General features: G+C 41.9%; 1 protein-coding gene and 1 long non-coding RNA gene across 2 annotated transcripts in view; one reads left to right on the forward strand and one right to left on the reverse strand.

Annotated features, from left to right (window-relative positions):
• MXI1 (MAX interactor 1, dimerization protein) overlaps nucleotides 1-15916 on the reverse strand; it is a 92868-nt gene extending 76952 nt beyond the window's left edge. The window contains exon 1 of the mRNA XM_032793519.2: nucleotides 15685-15916. Coding sequence (XP_032649410.1) covers nucleotides 15685-15916 — 232 coding nt within the window. The remainder of the gene's footprint in view (nucleotides 1-15684) is intronic.
• LOC116832663 (uncharacterized) lies at nucleotides 38-15805 on the forward strand. The gene is made up of 3 exons (XR_004375511.2): nucleotides 38-244; nucleotides 10504-10627; nucleotides 15717-15805. It is a non-coding gene; the product is annotated as an uncharacterized LOC116832663 (long non-coding RNA).
• Nucleotides 15917-18176: the final 2260 nt, after the last annotated feature.

Here is an 18176-nt window from a genome sequence, read left to right on the forward strand (position 1 = left end):
GTGGGAAGCGTGTCTCTTCCCGCCTCTCCGCAGACTTTCGGGGCGGAGTCAGACCCGCGCGGGCGGCCGTTGGCCGGGCTGCGCGTTCTCGAGCCTGCCTAGGGGAGGGTGGCGCGCGCTGCCCCTTGCCGGCCATCACGCGCTTTAATCTCAGGTTAGTCTGGTGCCAGTGGAACGGGCCAGCCCCGGCAGGGCCACGCCGTGGATGGGCCTCAGGCAGTCCCGCGTCGAGGCGGGCGAGAAGGTAAAACCTCCTCTGGGGCCCGCGCGCTGCTGAGGCCGGCAACAGGGGTGACAGCAGCCAGGGTCTCAGTCGGTTTTCTAGCCAGGATTTGCACCTTCCTTCTCCCTACATTGCATTGTTTAGCTGCCTCGCGTGCTAGGGGCTGTGCGCAGAAGGGCGGTGCTGACGCCGGCCGGGTTGACTGTTTTTTTAAAGCATCAGCTCTGGGAGTCCTGGGATGACGTGAGACTCACAATTTGCCTTTTTTTAATTTAAAAAATAAAAGCGTCTGGCCCTTCTGCAGGAGGAGGAGGAGAAGAGTTTGAAAATAGTCCCTCCTTAAAGCTAAAAGGTAAATAAATCCCCCACACTTATTTTTTAAAACATTTGTGATTTTTAATCAAGTCTCACAGAGGTGGGGGGGTCTGGTGCATGAATGGAGTTGGCAGTGCAGCATACACCAAGTAAGAGATCTTCCATCCCTTTAGCATCAGAGGGGGAGCCGTGTTAGTCTGTATCCACAAAAACAGTGAGGAATCCAGTGGCATCTGAAGAAGTGGGTTTTTTACCCACAAAAGTTTATGCCCAAATAAATTCATCCATTTAGTGTATAGTCTAAATAGACAAGAGGGCCACAGGGTAGGAGAAGGGATGTAGAGATAGGAAACCGAGGCTCAAAGTGTTTTAGGGTATGTCTACACTACAAAATTAGGTCGATTTAATATGTTGATTTTTTTAGAAATCGATTTGATACTGTCAATTGTGCGTGTCCCTACTTAAGACCATTAAGTCGGCGGAGTGCATCCACAGTACCGAGACTAGCGTTGACTTTTGGAGATTCAGCCCTGCCTGGAATATCAGGCAAGCCTACCAAAGAACTAGAGAGGCAAATGGCAGTTCCGGGTCAGAGCCTCAGACATCACGCTTCTATGATGAGCTGCATGCCATTCTAGGGGGTGCCCCTACAACTACCTCACCCCTGTGCTTCCTTCCTCCCCCTACCCCTCCTGGGCTACCTTGACAGTTATCCCCTCATTTGTGAGATGAATTAATAAAGAATGCATGAATTTGAAACAATGACAAGCAGAGATCAAAGAGGGAAGGGGAGGGCAGTCAGCTTACAGGAAAGTAGAGTGAACCAAGGGGGCAGGTTTTCATCAAGAAGAAACAAACAGAACTTTCACACCGTAGTCTGGCTAGTTATGAAACTAGTTTTCAAAGCTTCTCTGATGCACAGTGCACCCTGCTGCGCTCTTCTAACCGTCCTGGTGTCTGGCTGCGCTTAATCATTTAATCTTTTAGAATGGAGTTCTGATAGCACAGATTCATCTCCCCACACAGTGATCAGATCCAATACCTCTGGTACAGTCCATGCTGGAGCTCTTTTGTGATTCTGGGACTCCATGGGCACCTGTGCTGATGAGCTCTGCATGGTCACCTGTGCTGATTGGTGTGCCACGGTGGCCAAACAGGAAATGAAATTTGAAAGTTCACAGGGCTTTTCCTGTCTACCTGGCCAGTGATTCTGAGTTAAGAGTGCTGTCCAGAGTGGTCAATGGAGCACTCTGAGATAGATGACATTGGCCTCTGGGAGCTAATTGCATCCACACTACCCCAAATTCGACCCAGCAGGGTCGATTTCAGCACTAATCCCCTCGTCAGGGAGGATTACAGAAATCACTTTTAAGAGTCCTTTAAGTCGACAAAAATGGCTTTGTCGTGTGGACGGGTGCAGGGTTAAATCGATCTAATGCTGCTAAATTCGACCTAAACACATAGTGTAGATCAAGGCTAAGACTGATCCTACAAACTGCTCTGAATGGGCAGAGCCTAGTAGGGATCCACGCAGACACAGGGTTATGCTGAAACGAAGCAGCTCGCAAGGTAGAGGCTTACATGACACGTCACACAGGGAGCCTCTGTTAGAGTAAGGAACTGAACATAGCTCTTCTTGTGCATTGCGAAATTTGACTAAATCATCAATTCATTTCACATAGGCCACATGACAAACACCAGACAGGAGTGACTTTCAGGCAACCGTGTCCCTGCCTTTAAAAACACTCCAAATATTGCACATTAGTAGGCCAACTGCTATAACACCACTAAAGCAGAGTTTACAAAGTGGGTTCAGAATGGTACTAAATCAGAATGGTAGCATTTTACATCTGTTCTGGGCAGCTCTGAAATACCGCAAGGTACAAGACAATGAAGAATCAGGCCAAGAGTGGTTGATCTAGTATTTTATAGTAAGAGGAATTTAGATCTGAACCAAAGATGCAGGACCCCGTCAGGGTTGTTTTTTTACTGTTGTTAGTGTTTTTTAATAGCCCTTTTCTTCATACCTTTCAGCTTCCCTGCTACTTAGATACAGAACAGGTTTAGCCCACGTGTCTATGTGTAAGGATATCAGGGTTCTAGTCACAGCTCTGATACGACTGGCTTGCTGCATGACATTGGTAAACTGGTTGCTCCGTCCCTCATTCATATTTGTAAAATAAGCAAGGGCCCTTACCTACCATATAGAGCTCTGAGAGGCTTAGTTCTTTGACATGTGTAAAGTTCTTTGAGATCCATGTATAAAAGGTGACACGGAAGAACAAAGTAGCACTACATAATGATATTACAGTGTTTTGTACATTTGAAGCGCTCTATAAATGCTAAATAGCAGCAGAGTGAAACAGACCATGGAGAGAGTCACTGCTGCACAGGCTCTGCAGCCCATTCTCTATTATACTCAGTGCACTTAAAAATATATATTGTAGTGTTTCCCTTTCTGTAAACAGTGACAAACGATCATGGTAAGCGTGCAGGACTTGAAACTCTGTCAGCATCTTTTAAGGTTACTATGGTGGAGCTTGAAATCTGCTAATGACTGAACGTGTGACACCAGCCTTGGAAGTTGAACAAAGACCCAAAATGAGAGACATGGCACAGAGCAGATGCAGTATTGCCAACCCCAAACATCCAAAAGTCATCACTCTGACACTTCCCCACCCCCATTAGAATGGTGTAAAAATCATGTTTTTTAATGACTTATTTTCATTTGCTTTCTGAGTCTTTAGGATGCATCTAAGTCACATTTTCAAGCTTTCCTCCACAACCAGGAGGCCTTTCATTTTTTAAATGAAAGCTGAGATTCTCACATCATCACCTGACTCCAGGAGTTGGGGCTATAACAAAAACAGCAAATATCATGAGAGTTAGCAAAATGTTCTTCACCCGTCAACATTCCTGAGCTAGCCAGTGCCACTTTTTACTTATCATATTGCTCCCTAACCTCCAAATAAGTCTAGCAAAATCTAAAGGGGAAAGGGCTCTGTTGTTTCTCTGTTAAATGACTTTGAAATAGTTTTTTTGCTGCAGGTCAAATGTGGTATCAATTCAATATCTTATAGGATTCCTCCATCAGGTGATTACATCCTTGATCTCACAAGCATATGACCTCAATGATCTAACTCTTTATTATGGTCTTGTACTATAACCCTCTACTGCATGACCAAAATCAGGACTTTTAAAATAATACTTTTTTTTAAAGAAGTATCTCACTGTATCAAATAATTCAGCATCTTGATTCTCGGTTGTCTAAACGTATATAGGAGAATTTTTCCAATACCATTTTGCATTGGTTTAGTGCCCCCAGAGCTCCTCTGATCACTTCAGCTGGTTGCTGGTAGGACCCTTAAGAAACAAATAACATGTCCAGTTTCACCTTCTGTGGCCCTGATTCTGGAATCTGTTCCATTAATCTGGATTCCTATATTTATGCAAAATTCATCAGAGTTCCATACAAGTGCAGGAGTCGTCCTACACTGGTCTGATTGTAGGACTCAGGCCTTTATCGTCATTCATGCTGACCAGCTTTTCAGATTGCCCAAGGTGGGACTTACAGTGCCTCTAAGAGGACACTGTTGAATTAAAATGGGGAGCCAGTGATGGGTTGCAAAGGGGATAGCATGGCATGTGTGGACACAAACTTCTCTCTCAATCACTTGAAACCCATGTTCCATAAAGTGGGAGCAAAGACAAAATAAGAGAAACAAAAGAGTGCAGTAGTGTCATGAGACAGTATTTCTAATGCTGATAACTTAAAATTAACCCAAGAGAAAGACCACAGAAGATCTGTGCATGGTAAAGGTAAATTTGGGGCTAAAAATGCAGGACATCCTTCAGAATGAGGAGCATTCGAGAAGTATGCAAGCTGTGTTACAGCAGCATTTGAAGAGTATTTCAGCTGTCATCTCAAGCTCTACTGTGGGTAGGGTCAGTCTACAAAATGCCAGATATGTACAAGATGGAGACAAATGTGGGTGTGAAATGAATGACAAGAGGCAGCTTCCTTGAGCGGGTTAGGGCTGCTTGATGTCATATACATTGATACCAACTAAAAATCCAAAGTCAAATTAAAATGTAATCAAGCAATACACGTGCAAAGCTGGGGAAGGGAAGAGGAAAGGGTATTTTAGGGGACAGTGAGATCATTTAATTTAGTGGCTCAGGATGATCTATAAGTACAGTTTTCTAGTTATAAGTGCTTGCTGCTTGGCATCTCCTCTGGCAGCTGTGATTCACTTTCATTGTGTTCTGCAGCTTAACCCTTCAGAAAGGAGTTTTTTACATTTTATTAAATGGCACTTCAGCAGCCCTCCATTTCCTGCCTTAATAATGGATTTGTTCATCTCCCTAATGACCTTTCCCTCCTCCTTAGCAACAATTTAAATCCAAGAAGAAATCTGCAGTGCAGGAATCAGTTAATATTTACATCTGAAATGCTGCTTTACTGTTTTAATCAAATAGAATAGATGTAGTTTATAGTAATAATACTTAATACTTTGACCTAATGTAGCACCTTCCATGAGGGTACCTCTTAGTGCTTTACAATAAGTAATTAATTAAGCTTCAAAATATCCCATAGCTTTAGATTTTCTTCTCCCCGTTTTACAGATGGGTAAACTGAGGCACAGAAGGGTTATATGATTTATTGAAGGTCACATACTCAGCCAGTAGTGGAATCAGGAATAAAACTCATGAAGCTTGATACCCGAGCCCTAGCTCTAACCACTAGACCCCAGGCCCTAGAAAATGCAGTACTTTGCAAACCTGAAAAAAATCTTAAACATGGGCTATTATTTTTTTATTAAAATCAACTGGTGTTCCATCCCTGCCCTGAATATTTTTTTATTTTATTAACCCTTTCTCTCCCCATAGTTATTGCAATCTCCAGAAAGACCACAGAAATGGCAGCATTATGTACGTACATCTCTCGTTTGCCATAGCTAACATACAACAGTTCCTCCGTATTTTAACAATACATATTCTGCAGAAGTAAAGGGGTAATATTTGGAGCTCCTACCAATCCTTTGCAATTTTTAATCCTGCCTTTGAAGCATTATATTAGAACCACCACCCTTATGACCAAGGAGGAGTGGACAAGATCCAGAAGGGTCACCGGTGATCAATAGGGCTTGAACACAAAATGTTTGAGGGGCTTAGCTCTGTAGCACTTACAGCTCTTGGTAGCCTGCGGAAGAAGAGACCAGGAGGACTAACATCCGATTGTCCTGCATGCCAGTGAGGACCATAACTACACAGTCACCACTCTTTTATTGATAGCTTTGAACACTGCCTGAGGCAGAATTTCTCTCACCTGACTGGAGGACTTTCCAAGCACAGCCTGCCACCTGCACCCCTCTAGTTGTTGCAGTGCATTCAATAAAGGACTTACGGTGCCCTTAAAATATGGTTTGTGTTTCCACTCTTGAACATTCTCTTGCAAGGCATGACACAAACACCGTCACCAGATCTGTTTGAATCCCCTCTCAGAAGAGGATTGAGTGTTTTCTGAGTTACACTACTTGTGATACTCTGTCCCTCCAACAGGCTGCAGTTGTAAAGAGGTAAAAAAAACAACGCTGTTGGACCTAAATATGAAATCTAATTCTGTACAGCTTGACTGGAAAAGGCAGAAAAGCTCAGCTCCTCAAAGGTTGATTTCTGTGGAAGTTAGGAGCATAAATACCTTTGAGGATCCAGGCCAAAGTGTCAATAGGACATCTCACAGCAGGTCAGTAAGTAAACCCCCAAAGCCAGATATGCTTTTCAGCTGCCACTTTTAGGTAGATTGGAGAAGGATGCTTTGCTTTCAGACTTGCACTCCTCCACAGGTTATTCTAATCCAAGATGAGTCCATAACTCACCTCATGTCTTTGGTCAAGTCACTTGATTGACTTGTGCCTTGATTGATCCAACTGCAAAGCTAGGTAAGAGCAGGATCTTGCTTAAAAAAGGATGTTATATCCAAGAAGCGAAAGCCTAATGTAAGATGCAAGGAAGCTAACCTCTCTGAATATGAGTAAATAGGGCATTTCTTTAGAGGTTCTCAAAATGCTTTACCATTGAGAAGTATGATCAATTTGCAGTTGTCTTCTTGGTTTAGGATTTTACCTTTGAGTGCCCTGTTGTATTTCTCTTTCTGTAGCCTCCTCATGAACTTTGTTAAAAGGCCCAGGCAGAGTGAGGCACAGTAATCCAACCTGCAGGTGACCAATGCATAAATCACTGTGGCCAGATCAAAATCTGGGAGGAATGGATGGAGACTCCTTCCTAGCTGGCTGGAAGAAGAGCTCTGTACTACTCCATTGACTATACTGCTTTAAGTTCTAAGACCACATTCACTGCTCTTGATCCATATGTAAAGCTCTAATTGATTCAGTGGGAGTTGTGCACACAGTGAAGTTAAAAATTCTGTCTTTGCTAAGCACAGCTTGGCAATACATATTTGCATCATTACCTCTGTATGATAAAAGGAGTAACAGCCAGTGGGAGGAGTCGCATTAAAAAGATGGTGTTGATTCACCTTCAAGGATCAATTTTCCTCCACCTTAAATTGCTGTTCAATAGCTAGGGACAATTCTAAGGTCACTCGTTAGCCATTCCCAGCATGCAAGGTCAGTAAACATAGCTAGTAACTGAAAGCCAGGCTTATAGTAAGTTGTAGTTATTTTCTGCCAGAGGATAAAGTCAATTGTCCCATGAATGAATACCTCTGCTAGGCATCCAAACAAGGATGTTAGTGTCCCAAAAAAGTGTTCGCTTGCACTCAAGCCTTTGAAAAGGAGCTGGGCAACAAGTAGCCATTTGTGTAATAAGCATAGTATATACTGTGTTCTGTACCTATTACATATGTGGACATTATATCAAATGAGATCATTAAATGCTTGTGCGACTCCTATTGACATCAGGAGGAGTCCCATGTGTACATGCTAGTGCAGAGCTGGGCGCATGTTGTTGAACACAGATCATTTTAATTCACTCTGTGTCCTTCTAACGGTCTTTTTATTCCACAATCCAGAGCAGTTATTGCCTCAATCCTTCAGCCACTTTTGGGTGCTGCAATTTATTTCCAGTTGTCATTGTCTTTAACGTAGAGTTCCAGAGTTTACAATATGCCAACAGGATTGCCCTTAGCAGGCCTTTGATTTCTGAAAATAGCCATTGGCATTTTTCACAGAAGGTTTCTGCCCCTTTCAAACCAGGGTTAACTTTCTAGGAACAGGTCATCTTGAAACTCATACCGAGATGTGTTGGTCCTGAGTTTTTGGTGGAGGTGTAGTGAGAACTATGCCAAACAGCCAGTCAGCAGTGTGACTCATTTCCCGAAGCCCAGTTGGAAAAACAACAGCTCAATTATATTCACTAGTTCAAATACAGTGTTTTAAATGGATAAACAGATCTTTCTAATGAAGCAGTAGCACACTCTGACATGGCTGCCTCATGCACATTGTTTTGTGGAGAGTTAAGATCTTTGATAAGGTAAAGTGAATTTAACTACTGGAAGGGATTCTAATGCTGGTGACAGGTGCTGGACCGTGGAGCTCTCTGGTTAGCCCCAGGACATGTGCAGCTCAGGTAGTGGTGATGCCAACATCTCAGTATTGCTCCATGGACACCTCATCTCTGACCTGAAAAGATCATCAGTGGGAATAAACAGGCAGTACCCGTCTCCACATGACCCATTTGATCCTCGATTCCTCGGCTATTAATCAGAACCATGGTGATGGTGTCTGGGATTATAAACATGTCTAGGAAGAACTGCAGAGAAACCATCAACTCATTTCTCGTAGGCCACTGAACTGCTAGCATACTACCAACCTGTCCTACAGGTTAAAGGCTCCATACCCTTGAATTATTAATCCCCTGTGAAGAAAGTTTGTGACAGTGTTTTAAGTCCATGTAATGATTAGTTAAGCACTAATTAGCTTGGTATGTGAGGCAGGGAAGATGATGACAGAGAAGAATAGCTGGCAAACTTGATCTTGCTACTGCTGAGGTCATCTTGGCTCATGCACTGAGCATGCTACCCTCTATTAAACTTCCTCCCATTGGCTTCCCTTCTTCCACTGCAGATGCAAACTTCTTGTCCTTGTCTTATTACTTTCAAAGCCCTTGACAATGTAGTGCCTCTCTTATCTGCCCTGTTATCTTATTGTGAGGTTAACTCCTGCCCGTCACTCTGCCCAGGATGCCAGCCTCCATCACCTGCCTCTCCGCCTCTCCCACAAGCACCATCACGCTTTCTCCCCTTCCACATGAGAAAAATTCCCAGCAAAATCCATAGATCCACCACTTTACCCTCCTTCATGCACCCCTCAAAATGCACCTCTGCAATAACACAAAGAAAACTGCCACCTGATAACAGCTAGGTAGATGGTGAGTTGTGATTACTGCTCCTGACTGGCCAAGAATTCCTATTATTTTTTGTTATCCCATCTCCTTCACTCACTCTGGTCTGTTTGTTTGTCTCATCCATCTGCTATGCCTAATCTTTTAGTGGGTGGGCTCTTTGGGGCAGGGACTGTCACTCTATATGTTTGTACAGCACCTAGCACAATGGGGCTATGACCTAGTTGTCCTTTAGAGGCTAGCATAATATAACCATTAAATAACAATCTGGTCAAAAAGAGTGGGAGAGGTCCAGTGACATCAGCATAATGCAGGGAAGGGGAGACATGTTGATGTTCATTACCTTGAGTTTTGCTGCAATATCCATCATTAGCATCACACTTTCTGCACTTTTCACCTATGCTATTCCTGGTTGGTGTGTATAGGCTGTGAAGATACATGAGCGGACATCACCAATGCCTTTGTCAGCTGGTTAGCAAAGGGTGCACAGAGTAATAGTTCCTGCTTTGGCAGGCTAAAGAGCATAGGATCATTTTGGTGCAATAATATGAGTTGAGACCGTAAATCCCTGTCCAATAAGACTGAGAATATAGTTTTAGATATATCTCTTCCTGCTACACCCCTTCTTTAGTATATTAGGGCCTGTAATCCTGAGAGTTCATATCCTAATTCAGGTAGCCTTTGCTTTGTTTGAGAGCAACACACTAACTGCACAATCCAGCAGTATTATGACAGTCGTATTTTAAACTGCAAATAGAATACAGCACAAGGTTGTTGCAGTTCTTGAATAATGAACCATTTGCTGAAAGGGAGTTTAGGCCTGAAATTTAAATATTTTAAATATAAAAAATGGAAAGTTTTTGCAAAACCTACTACTAATGGTAGAAATATTTTCATGATTATTAATATTATGGAAAATTTCAGTGAAAACAGCGGGTTTTTTTTCCTTTGGTTGTTGGTTTGTGTTTGTTTTTTGTCTGGATATAAATATTCCCTATCAGATTTCCTCCAACCTATGTCCTCCAGTTTTGTGCCAAGCTGGTGCTTGAGAGAGGGAAACTGACCTGTCCATTTTCATGTTCCCAGCAGAGTGAAATGCAGAAACTAAACAAGGAAATTGATAAGAATTACCAAAAAAAAAAAAAAAGGAGGAGGGGAATAAAAACAAACAAACAAAAAACACCCCAATCAGTAGGTTTTATGAGCCACAAGAGTAAGGAAATATCTGTTTTAACAATATGTAATGGTGACAGTGTCCCTTTAAGATAGATCCTGGGTTTTTTATTGTTATTTTTAAAAAAGCAGCATAATAGTCATCCTCACCGTTTTTTACATAAGGAAATTGTTCTTGCAAGGTACTGTGTAGGTTTTCTCTACCTGATATCTAGATTGTTTATATATCCAGATGTTTTGTCATTTGTAGAGACATGTAAAGAATTAAGTGATTTTATCTATTTAAAATATGAATATGCACTTTGTTCTTTCATTTATTATTAGCAAAACCATATTTTAGCACTTAGAAACTGCAGCTTTCAATTAATTCCCCTTGGGGCTTTGATAGAAAGGCAGCTTCTCTGAAACATGATCATTTTCTTTTGCAGCTTATATGGATAAAACTGTGCCTACTAAACAATGGCATCTTATAGTAAAAAATCCGTGGCAAATGTGCAGCTCCTCCATAACAGTGACCACTAATAAGAGCAGTCTTCTCAACGAAAATATACGGTAATTCATTTGTATAGTTCCATTCACAAGCATTGTAATGGCGTCACAAAATTAAAACAAACGGAAAGCACAGCAGATTTTGTAAGGAGGGGGGGACACTTTAGTTTTGAGTCTTAAAATGATGATCATGTCCAGGCACACCACTTGAGTGGGGGCGGGCAACTTTAACCATGATTCCAAGGGCTACTCAGACACCCAAAAACTGTAGTTTTTTTGCCGATAATAACTTAGAAATTAACTGACAGGAGCACTGTATCTAATTCCTATATAAGGAAAGGAAAATATATACAAACTCCAATTAAAGCCATATTTTAAATTCATATGTAAATTTAGAACAATCAGGAGATAATATAGCAAGATATTCCTAAGCCTTGAGATACCAGTTTTGGATCATTAGGACAGATATCAGAAGCCTAAGTTTGATATTTTGTATATCATCTTTAGTAGAAATAAATAAAATCTGCTTACTTTCTCTAACAGACACACTCTATTACTGCCATTATATACTTTATTTTAATCCTCAACTGTTTTTCATTCCACTAAAAACATTTTTATTTAATTTTAACATAATTCTATGATTCTAAGGTTTTTTCCTCTTTTATTAAGAATGGAAATGTATTAATTATTTTGGCATGTATGTTTACCAATCACAGTTATGTATGTGACTCACTAACATTTGATTCCATCATTACAGTATCAGACTTGGAACCATATTTATTTTTGTATGAATTTTAAGTTATTTTACAGATATAACAACATCTACAATTTGAAAATAAGCAACCAGCTGCACAGTGTCTAAAGTTATGTGTTTACTAGCTATTTTTTTTAAAACTGGCACTGCTAAGGTGATTACAAGCTAAATTTACATTTTAGAAGGATACTGTTATTTGATTGTACCATTTTAAATAATGAACAACAAAGCACAATATGGTAATAAAAGTAATAATAATTACTCCATCCAGGACAGGTTAGGCATTTTAGAATTGACTATTCAAAGAATTAAATTTAAACATAATAGAAATAAAATTATGAAATGCACACACCAGTCAGAAAAATAACAGTACTGTAATCCTTAACGAACTTTGAAAGAATACTGTTACAGAGAATAAATTGCATTGTGCATTTTGACAGGTAGTACCAAGTAACAACAGTGTGTGTGTGTACAGTGTCAGAGAGACTCTGTATGTGAAAGAGAGAGTGGAGGGATGTGTGAAAAAGATTGTGTACGTGTCTGAGTATGTCAGTGCACTGTCTCTTTAAGCTGAGTTCTCAGGAGGCTGAAGGCTTGTTCAGTATAGCAGCCCCTCCAACACCCACTCATGAGCCCCAGGCAGCAACCAGCACAGATAGGCTCCCTGTGTCCCCACTCCAGCGGAGACTGGGTACGGGGAGGGGAACACCAACGCTACACAGGAGATCAGGAGGCAGTCTCCTGGTCTGAGCAGCTTAGCCAGCAGCGGGGGAGGGGAGAGCTGCTGCAGACGGCGCGCAGGAGGGCGGAGGGGAGGGACAGCATCTTCCCTCCTACTGCAAACTTCACCCAAAAGTGGTACGAAATTCAGGGGGAGGATGGGGCAGGTGCCCCCTTCCTAAATGGCTCTCCTGATTATGTCTGATGAGAGAGGAAAAAGACCCCCACCAGATGGGTGCTCTATTTTTCTCTCGCTGCAAAAAATCGTAACTAGTTCACTCTCCCCTCCCCCTAAAACACATCCAACGGAATTACAAGAACATCGTGCATTTGAGGAAGAACCATTTGCACACACACAGGGTGCATAAACACAATATGTTGCACAAGCATAAAAGGACACAGGCCAGCTGTACCACAAAAGGCATTTCGTCGCCTGTTTTGTACTAATATGAAAGCCCAAGTAGATCTTGACGGTCCTAACCTGCTGTACAGAACAGGATGGGGCTGGGATACACCTCGGCAGGCACCCATCATTCCCTTCTGACAGCAAAGCCAACTTTAACTTAGTGAGCAGTACAATGTCCAGGATTGTGCCTGCCACTTTAAGCAGCGACTGTGACATCTGACTACAACTCCCAGCAAAAACCATAAGGCGTCTGGTAGCACCTTATGCCCAAATAAATCTGTTAGGCTTTAAGGTGCCCCCGGACTCCTTGTTGTTTTTGTGAATGCAGACTAACACAGCTACCCCCTGATACTTAACTCCCAGCAAGTATCCTGCTCTGCTGCCAGTGCCACCCCCTAAGCTCCAGGCTCAGCAACGCGTGACGTCACGGAGGACATAGGCGCTTCCCATTGGCAGGAAAGGCCAGCCTGAACCACGCCTGCTAAGTTCGGTCATGTCCAGTCAGATGAGAGGAGTTTGTCTCCATGTGGAAACCATGTGGCTCCTATTGGGAGGAGGAGCCTATGAGCAACTGATGAGGGGAACTGGCTGTGTGATACAGGTAGATAGATAGAGTGCACCTGAGGTGGCAGCAGCAGGATGGATTGTGGCCTCAAAATAAACTTTGGGAAAGGGGTAGGACAGGAAAGGAGACAGTCAAGTAGCGGAGGCCCAATGTTTATGTCTTTTTAAAAAATAATAAACCCTCCAGCTTAGAAAAAAATATACACATATGTTTCAGTGACCCCTGACTTCGGTGTAGATGAAAACATTTCCCTGGGAGCCTTGCAACCCCAAACATTTGCTGCACTGGGCTAGTGCATGAGGAACAAGCAGTGAAACTGGCCAGCCTCATTTAATGTCCAACCTGAGCAAACAGAGCAAAGAGTGAACCAGCAACAGAAAAAGACAATTCGCTCTCTTTTCATCATCTGAGGCATTATTGACACACAAAGGGTAGTTGTTTTGGGTTTTTTTAAATCATATGTACTGACTGCAGTTGTAAATACAGAGGGGATTTTTGTGTGTATTTTTAAAAAATACTAATTCAACAATGCCTCCTTTTAAAAGAATGGCTCCTGTTTTAAAAAAGTATTTTTTGAAAACTGTTAGCCACATATTAGGATGTTAAGCAAGCCATTTCCCCATAGCATGCAGAATACATTTAATTCTTTAATGCAGGCTTTATCTGCAGATACCTTCTCCCCCCTCCAAAGAGGTATTAGGGATGGAGATGGGATTTTCTGACCGCAGTTTAACATTTAATATTTCAAATGCATAATACTAGGTAATTCATACAGCCCTTCAGGATATGCACCAGATCTCTCAGCAGACAGAGGCTGTAGCAATATTTTGCATGGTATCATGCCAGAGAGAGAGACAGAGACCAGAGAAGGAATATCATCAGAGGGGAATTCTGTAGCTCCAATTGTATCTCAAGTCCATATTTCTGGAGCCTAACTGTACAAATGTATCGATCCTTCTTCAGTCTGTGTCTCTCCCATTATGCTTTGACAGTCATAACAAAATGAAGAAAGAGGAATAATTAAAACAGGGTAAAAAATAAGTGCCTGGGTGGATATTTAATATGTGTTGTAGAGAACTGCATGCAATTTGCCCTGATTCAGAGACTGGGAGGCAGGTCTGATCCAGTTATTCTAGTTACTTGCACTACAACCTGCGCTAATGAAATGAGGTGACCAATAAAGTGATTAACCTCGCTCTAGCCAAGTCCTTTATAGCGACATCCACCTCGCGCGTTTTTCTGCTGGCAACCTGGCTAGTTTTGCTTCTTGCCTACGTGACTTTCCCCATGCGTAGGGGAGAGAGAAAGGAAAACAAGGACGTGTCCCTCAGTTAACTACACTATCGTTCCCCACTTTGGTGACTCCCCTAAACTGGGGAAACGGCCCTGGATCAATATATGATCCCTTGTTTTGGGAGACGAAACTGCTTGTGTATGCACTTCCCCTCCCCCCGTAAGAACTACTTCCATTGATGCCAAGGCATTAGCTAACATTGATTCCATTGATTGATTCCAGCATCAAGCTTCCATTGATTCCAAGGTATTACTCCTCTTCTTAAAAAGCCCTATTACACCATCCTTTTAGGAAACAATTCTCTATTTACACACACACTTCCCCCACTCCACTATAAAAGAGACTGCGATCAACAAAGGCTGGGCTGATTTAATTGCGATTGAAACACGAAAAGATCATCTTTCGGGGTGGGGGGGGAACGACACTTTATCTAAGGAACATTTCCCCAAACCAAACAATTCCCCCCCTTAAATATAGATCAACAACTTAAATCGGAAGGGAGCTAAGGTTTGGATTAGGTTTTGTTTTTTGTTTACTGCGGAGGCTGACACGGTGCATCTGATCATTTATTTTCTTCCTTCGCTGACCTTCAGTGTTGTGAGGCTAGATTAAACACCAGCCAGGCTATTTATTTCCTGCTGTTATTGTCTATTAGTTGTGCTCAGAGACGTTGCAAACGTGTGAATCGTTCTGGATTATTTATTTTTTGCTGACGAGTACTACCCAAGGTGGTGGCGGTGGAAATCCCTTACTACATATAATTATCCGCCCCCCCCCCCCCATTAATTTGTTATTCGGATCAGACTGCTTTTAAAAAATCTGGAAAAGGAAAATAAAAACGTTCGCTTAGCTTTAGGGGAGAGTTGAAATATGCACAAGATATTTAATTAAGCTCTCGAACTGTTTATAATTTGGCTCCTTGCTTGATCATAAAGTTTGCTTCAAACTGGACCCCCCTGTTCAAAGACTAGTTTAGTTCATTTTTTATGCATTTTACACTTGTCTTTGTATTTATCGGACTATGGTTGGGATGAAAATATGCTTCTCTCGATACAGATACACATAATATTGTGGGCCACTGTTCCTGAGTCTCTTAAACAACTAAAAAAAACCGAACAACCAAATCAACTTTAGCCTAAGCACATGATTTTAAATGAAGAAACTCGGTTCATTTTTAAATGGTTGCCCCCCGGCCCCTCTCCGAATATCACTGTCTGGTTGTCATGAAACTAACAGTTCAGCCTCATCTGGCAATCAGAACCCAAGTAGCTCTCTCTCTTTGTTACATCTTCATACGCATTTTCTGTTGTCATCAAACATTCCTGCCTTTTTCCTCTTTAAGGAAAAACAGAAGGGGGGAGGGAACCAAACCAAAACTTACTTTTATTCTCCTTCTCGATTTTCTCCAAGTAGTTGGCTGCTTCTAGCAAGATCTGCACATTCTGCAGGAAAGTGTTGATCTTTTCCATGGAGTCCCCACTACTGCTGAAAATGTCACTGAATGGGCACCTGGACATATCTGCTGCTGGCATTTCTTGCTGCTGACCTAAAGAAGGATCCAAAACATCACCCTCGCATTTCAGTTCTTTCCTCGGCCGGCCACGTTTTCCCATTGCTTTTGGAAATTCAAACTTCAAAATTTAAAGCTCTTTCCTCGACTTCTCTTGTTCCTCTGCCCTTGTTGCAGTTTGTGTGTGTCTGTGCGTGCCAGAGAGAGAGAGAGATTGAATGAATCAAGGGACCTCCTGACTTTGAGACTCCGCTGTGGTCCTAGTGCTAGTTGAGTTCTAAACAATAAAGGGAATGGAAAGGATGACTTGGTTTTATTTTAATTTAAACTGCTCTTCACTCACCTTTTAAGTTCATGGAAATTTTGCCTGGGCAGATAGTAAGTACATCATCAGGCCCTTTAAATTCAGGCTAGACTACACAATGTTAATCCTGCTTCCAATCAAAACAGCTATTTTTTGGGTGGGGTGGGAGATGTTGGGATGGGGTGAATTTAGACTATCTTGTAGTTTGACTATGGAAGACAAACTGCTGCCTCATCCTTTTTCTCAGTCCTACATATTCTGGGTTCACTTTTCAACTGCAAAGTTGTTTGTTCTGCCAATTGATAACGTTTCACTATATAAACCCCTGAGGTTTTCAGCTACCATCTCATACAATTATAATAAAGAGAGGAAATATTTTCCCTACTGGGCCAGCTATATACAGCAATTTATATATTCTGATGAAACCTACAAAAACCAGACCCTCCCAGTTGCTTCTGCTCTTTGTATGGATACTAAAAGGTTACTGCCTTTGTCTTGGCTTTTGGGGCAGGGATTGACTCTTACTATGTCTTTATACAGTGTTCAGCACACTGGTACTCTGGTCTCAGCTGGTACCTCCAATGTCCTGTTACTGTACTACATACCAACTGTGTATTTTCCATCCCAGAGCTGCCCGCACTCGAATGGTGTTTGTATGGTGGCTGGCACAATACAACCCCAATCCATCAGTGACTTCTTTGTGCTATCACAATAAAACTAAAGATTAATAATGATTGATGGTGTGAGAAGCATGTTATAATAATTTATAGTGAGAAGAATGTTAGAATAGTGGGAGAAGCATGTTAGGGTGTGCTTTATAAACAAAAGGATTCTTAGCTTTCGAACAATGTTTCCATACGTGCCCTCTCCATTGTACTATTTTTAATCTTGAAGCAACCTGAAAAAATTGTTTGTGAAACTGATTGAAGTATAGAACAGACAGGCAGTGTGCAAGTGGCACCTCTCTTCTTTCTTCCATTGATACCTCTGCTAACACAGCTTGGTTCTGGGCAGTACCTGCTGTTCCAGACTTGGGCTCCACTGATTAGATGCTACTTTTATTCTCACCCTGTTTTATGTTAGGTTTTACAAACAAACATCACCTAGAGATTAAACTGAGACCACACTTGTTAAGTGGAGGGAAAGGGTTGTACAGAAGCACACTAGAACAGCTTGGCCTACATTTGCAAAGCGATTAGTGATCTTGGGTGCCTCCATTTTTGGGTGTCCAATTTAAGACCTGCTTTTTAGGTGCTCAGCAGCCAAGATCAGACTCAACCCCTCTCAAGACACAATCATTCAAACACTTAAGCACCCAGCGACACTACTGACAGCTGTAGAGCTATCCAGTTAACTGAAACCTGCACCCTGATAATTTAGGCTCTGATTAGGCAAGGTACTTATGAACATGCCTAACTTTACACATGCCAGAAGTTCCACTGAGGTAATGTGCCTAAAGTTAGGCATATGTTTAAGTACTTTGCTGAGAGACTAAGGGAGTTAGTTTTTAAAAGATTTGCTATTACTACATAGTAATGGTTATGCAGAACACTACAGTGTCATTGAAGGGCCATACATAAGTGGACAAAGCACTGGAGAATAGTATATACAATAAAGGTTGTGCAATGGCAGCAGACACTAGCTCTGTGATCTAATAGGTCTCTCCTATCTCGTTTCTTCAAATTTATGCATAATATTTACCCAATTTTATTATTTGTATTGTGGTAGCCCCAGGAACCCTAGTTATAGACCCGGGTCCCATTGTGCAACGTGCTGTACAAACACAGAATAAAAAGACAGTCTCTGCCCTAAGGAACTCCCAATCTAAGTATAAGACAAAAGGTGGATACAGACAGACAGGGGACCACAAGGAAATGATGCATCGATTACCCTCCTTTAATTCTTTACTAATCAAGTCCCTTATTAGCTGCCCCATTATCTTCCCTGAGATCAATGTCAGGCTGACAGACCTCTAGTTAGCAGAGTCATCCTGTTTATCCTTTTTAAAAATTGGCACAACATTACCTTTCAGCCAGTCTTCTGGAACTTCCCCAGTGCT

Source organism: Chelonoidis abingdonii, unplaced genomic scaffold (genome assembly GCF_003597395.2).
Source record: "Chelonoidis abingdonii isolate Lonesome George unplaced genomic scaffold, CheloAbing_2.0 scaffold0027, whole genome shotgun sequence".
NCBI lineage: Eukaryota > Metazoa > Chordata > Testudines > Testudinidae > Chelonoidis > Chelonoidis abingdonii.